Below are 5,119 nucleotides of genomic sequence, written 5' to 3'. Positions count from 1 at the left end.
CAGCTGTCACCGATCTCCCTCACTCACCTCATCCTGCTGTCACTTTTTCATGCGTGCCTCAGTAAAGACTTTTGTATACGAGTATCTGTCTCGCCGTGTATTTTGGATCCACACTCCCCGCTTTCCTTTCGTCACTCGAGCCCAGCCCTCGAGCCTCAAGTGACGTGACAGTATCGTACACTTCAGGTTTCGTCGAAGGATTCGTCTTTGTGGAGAGAAAATGTTCTGCTGTGATTCTAATTTGCAATTAAAAAATATCATTGATGAAACAGTCGAATGTGAGTGGCACTTTGACAAGCCCCATGCTAACGTTAGCATCAGTATACTCTGCAAGAGACAGCAGAAAGCAAGCGTGCAAGCTTATGAGCAGTGTGCAGGCTAGCGAGCAGTAACTCTGTGTATGGACCCGGCAAGTTGACTTTCATTCCGATACGTCTGTGTAAGCTCTCAGTCGTACAGGAGTGGTCGATTGATGAAAAGGTTTCTTCAGCCGTCATCTGTACGTCTTTGAAGATGTCGGACATTTCGCTTCTTATCCAAGAGGCTTCATCGGCTGACAGATAACGGCTGAAGAAACCTTTTCATCAATTTCATTCTAATGAAATTCCAAAATTTCATTCCAAGTTTCTGAGGGACACCAAAGAGAAGTGAATTGCAATATTCAATCCGGGAGGTGACAAGACTGTGAAAAAGGATAGCAGTGGTGTGAGGAGTGAGAGACGGGCGAAGACGGTTGATATTGCGTAGGTGGAAGTACGCAGACCGGGTTAAGGTATTTATATGGGAGTGGAAAGATAGTGTGCTGTCAAGAATGCTACCTCGGCTTTTCACCTGATGGGAGTGAGAAACGGTCGAATTGTCAATAGTGAGAGAGAAACTGTTAGCTTAGCTCAAGGTGGATTTGGTACCAATGAGGAGAATTTCAGTTTCTTCGCTGTTAAGTTTGAGGAAGTTATGGGTAAACCAAGATTTAATTTCAGAGAGGCAGAGTGAAAGGGAAGTTGGAAGAGAGGCGTCGGGTTTGCTGGAGAGATACAGCTGGGTGTCATCCGCAAAGCAATGAAATTGTATACCAAATTTGCAAAGAATATTGCCAAGGGGAAGAAGGTAGGTGATAAAGAGGAGCGGTCCCAAAACAGAGCCTTGGGGCACACCAGAAGATAGAGGAGAGGACTGTGAAGTGAAGGCATTAATTTGGATGAACTGAGAGCGGCAAGAGAGATAAGAGTGGAACCAGCGTAGGGGCGTGTCGGTGATCCCTATGGAGGAAAGTCTGCCAAGGAGGATGGGATGAGAAATGGTGTCAAAAGCTGCAGTGAGGTCAAGAAGGACGCGGATGGAGAATAAACCGGTGTCAGCTGCCAAAAGAAGATCATTCGTGACTTTTAAGAGAGCTGATTCTGTACTGTGGAGGGGGCGGAAACCAGATTGGAATGGTTCGTAGAGATCATTCTGGGAGAGGTGAGATAATAATAATAATAATAATAATAATAATAATAATAATAATAATAATAATAATAATAATAATAATAATACATTAAATTTCTAAGCACTTTTCAAAACTCTCAAGGACACTAGAGTCACAGGATTTTTTTTGTGCTGTAACAAAACGCTCCCATGGACATAAGGGAAATGCTTCCCCCTTGTGGAAGGGAAAAAAACATGGCCAGAGGCCATGCCCAGGGCTTTATCGGCACCCAAGCATGAAAAAAAAAAACACATTCAGGAATGGCACCCGGCATCATATTTTCAATTCCTGAATCAATTTGTGAATGGCAGTGAATGAGTTAAGGAGGACCTTCCCCGATTTGGAGGACGTCCACCCACATTTTCACCGACGCCACCGTTCCACGGACGGCGTTCATGTTCCACATCACGTTCATTCCCGCCCTACATTCGGTCCCATTTGCGCAAATCGGTGGTGGTGGTGGGGGGGGGGGGGGTAAAGGTAGGAAAATGGGGGTGGGGGGTTTCAAGGCAGCGCCCGAGGTTAGAAAGGTGGTAGGAGGGACGAGGGGGGGGGGGGTTAAAACCCAGAGACGAATGACGTTTTTGGACAAGTGTGATTCCCCTGACGGAATCGCTGCGCATGCCCCATTTTTCCCCATCATGCACTTGCTAAATAGACATTTGAGAAGATTTTATAAATGGAAGATGAGGTCACCACTCTGCCCCCCTTTCCCCCTCCATCATCCTGCTCTCATTCAGGTGTCCCGATGTTTAATTAACGAGCCCGCGGCGCGTGGGCGGGACAACCCACCAACCAACCAATAACCAACCAAAGGGGGGGGGGGGTACTCGGGAGTGTTTCCGTGCGTAAGTACCAACTTTTTTTGTTGTTGTTGTTTTTTTTTGGGGGGGGGGGGGGCTGTGCGAGAGAGCGTGCGTGCGCCATCCCGCTCTCTCTCCCTTTGCGCGTGTTTGCCGGAAGATTACAAGTGCATATAGACGTCACTATCGATACACGCGTTTGCGTGTGTGTGTGTGTGTGTGACGGAATTCCCCCCTCCTGCTTCACGCTCACACACACACGCGCGTGCTCTCCAGTCTCCAAGAATCCACGCGGAGGAGGACAGAAGGAGACGAGAGGTGGTCGTCCGCGGGCTCTCACACTGCGGAACGCGCTCGGAGCTGCCTGGAGATTACCCCCCCCGCCCCTGACCACCACCACACACACACCTCGCCTGACCCTCCCCAAACTCCGCCGCCCCCATTACCCAATTATCGGCGGGTCCGAGGTGTGGACGTCTGTGGACGGCGGCGGCAAAGACAGATTCGACTCCCGAGCTCCAGGAGGAGGTCGGCGGCGGCCGCGGGGAGGTGGATGGGTTCCGCTCGGACACGACAGGTGGATTAATCCCAGCGGCGGTTCTGCTGCTTGCCTGTTTTTTCTTCCTCCCTCCCTCTCCCACTTGGTTCCCGTTGGATTGATGGATTAATTTGGGCGGAGGGGGGTCTCACCCCCTTGAAGGGCACCCGAATGGAGTAACAGGCTGCAATGTCATCTCCTCCCGGACGCCTGGAGAGATGTGTCACGGCAATGGGGTGAGTGCGGGCGGTAGGGAGCAGGGGGCACTGCGTTTTCCGCACCTATATATATATATATATATATATATATATATATATATATATATATATATATATATATATATATATATATATATATATATATATATATATATATATATATATATATATATATATATATTGTAAAGTGTTATGTGTGTCCATGAAACGTGGAAATATATATATATATATATATATATATATATATATATATATATATATATATATATATATATATATATTGGGGGGGGGGGCACAGATGTATTTTCTACGCACACTTTACAATTCAACTCCGACAATGTGAAATACGCGAAGGAGTCACGGCGCCGCACGGGCGCGCGCGTCCTCGCCCGGCAAGACTCAACAAGTCTCCGCATGCCGAGCACGCGCGCCGCCGACACGTTCCAAACGACAATCACGCGCCGTGTGTCCGCTTGCAGATCAAGTTGAAAGACTTTAGCACCAAAAGGAGGAGGGGGGGCGACGACGACGACGACGACGAGCCATATGGGGGGCGCCATGGCCGCCCGCCACCGCCACGGCCACGCACGGCTCAGGGCAACGGCCACGGCGACGCCGCGCGCGCTCACGCAGCCGCCAGACCAAGGCGCCAAATGCGCCTGTTGACCGCCAAGGTAAGACCACACCGGACAGGCGCGCGCGACCGGCGCAACGAGCGCCACGGGCACGCGCCCTACTGCCGCCCAACGCTTGGCGGCGCAGTTGCGTCGCCGCCGCGCGTCTGGCGCCACCCTTCTCGCGATGTTGCTGATGAGAGGTCGTGCAAATGCAATTCCCCAATTACACTTTGAATAGAGTCACGTTTCATGGACACACATACGCGCGCGGGCACACGCACACACTTGAATCGAAGTCATGCAGCCTATAATTCCCCGTCAGGTGGATCATTTCAGCTCTGGCTCATCTTCATGCTGAAGTGTGTGTGTGTGTGTGTGTGTGTGTGTGTGTGTGTGTGTGTGTGTGTGTGTGTGTGTGTGTGTGTGTGTGCGCGCGCGTGTGTGTGTGTGTGTGTGTGTGTGTGTGTGTGTGCGTGTGTGTGTTTGTGTGTGCGTGTGTGTGTGTGTGTGTGCGTGCGTGTGTGTGCGTGTGTTGTGTGTGTGTGTGTGTGTGTGTGTGTGTGTGTGTGTGTGTGTGTGTGTGTGTGTGTGTGTGTATTGATTTACTGATCACCACTCTGCCAAGTTTGCCAGAAGAAGAGAGAAGGTCTAGAGCACAGGTGTCCAAGTCGAGGCCCGGGGGACAAATCTGGCCCACCACGTCATTTTATATGGCCCCCGAAAGCAAAGCCAACTTGTGAAATCAGAATCAGAATCATCTTTATTGCCAAATATGTAGAACACACAAGGAATTTGTTTCCGGTAGAACACGCTGCACTAGTATCATCATCAAAAATTGCAAAGAGGCACTATACAGTTCTATTTAGGTTACTGTTTAAAGAGTTAATGGCTTGGGGGAAGAAGCTGTTTAAATGTCTGCTAGATTTGGTGCACATGGATCGGTAGCGCCTGCCTGAGGGGAGTAGCTGGAAAAAGTGGTGGGCAGGGTGCGGAGGGTCCAGTAGGATTTTCCGCGCCCTAGTTTGGATTCTTGCAGTGTGCAAGTCCTCGAGAGTGGGTAGGGCGGTGCCAATGATTAAATGATCAAATGTCCATGCTCATCTATCGAGCGAGGTATCTAGCGAGCCAGGTAGCTAACAAGTTAGCAAGCTCTCTTTTTATTCAATGAGTATGCTAATCCATCACATCACAGGTGTCCAAGTCAAGGCCCAGGGGCCAAATCTGGCCTACCACATCATTTTATTCGGCCTCCAAAAGCAAAACCAACTTCTAAAATGTCCATGATGCTTGCTAAAGTCCCTAACAAAATTTCAAATTGTCCCATGGAAACCACAATTTAATTGTTGTGTACTGTCTACACCACGGGTGTCCAAGTTGGTACCTGGGGGCCAAATCTGGCCAGCCACCTCATTTTATTCGGTCCGTGAAAGAAAATCAAACTTGTGAAATGGCATGCTCATCTATCAGGCTAGCTA

At 49.4% G+C, this 5,119-nt stretch overlaps 1 protein-coding gene across 1 annotated transcript in view; it reads left to right on the top strand.

The window, feature by feature from the left end:
* Positions 1 to 2,392: 2,392 nt before the first annotated feature.
* Positions 2,393 to 5,119, top strand: part of grin2ab (glutamate receptor, ionotropic, N-methyl D-aspartate 2A, b) — a 168,210-nt gene continuing 165,483 nt past the window's right edge. The window contains 2 exon segments of the mRNA XM_089005460.1: positions 2,393 to 3,045; positions 3,507 to 3,701. Of these exon segments, the coding sequence (XP_088861586.1) occupies positions 3,028 to 3,045; positions 3,507 to 3,701 (213 nt within the window). The 5' untranslated portion in view covers positions 2,393 to 3,027.

The sequence above is a fragment of the Hippocampus bargibanti genome, linkage group LG10 (genome assembly GCF_051943395.1).
Source record: "Hippocampus bargibanti isolate YZ-2025 linkage group LG10, ASM5194339v1, whole genome shotgun sequence".
In the NCBI taxonomy this organism is placed as follows: Eukaryota; Metazoa; Chordata; class Actinopteri; order Syngnathiformes; family Syngnathidae; genus Hippocampus; species Hippocampus bargibanti.
This window is presented reverse-complemented; position numbering and strand designations above follow the sequence as displayed.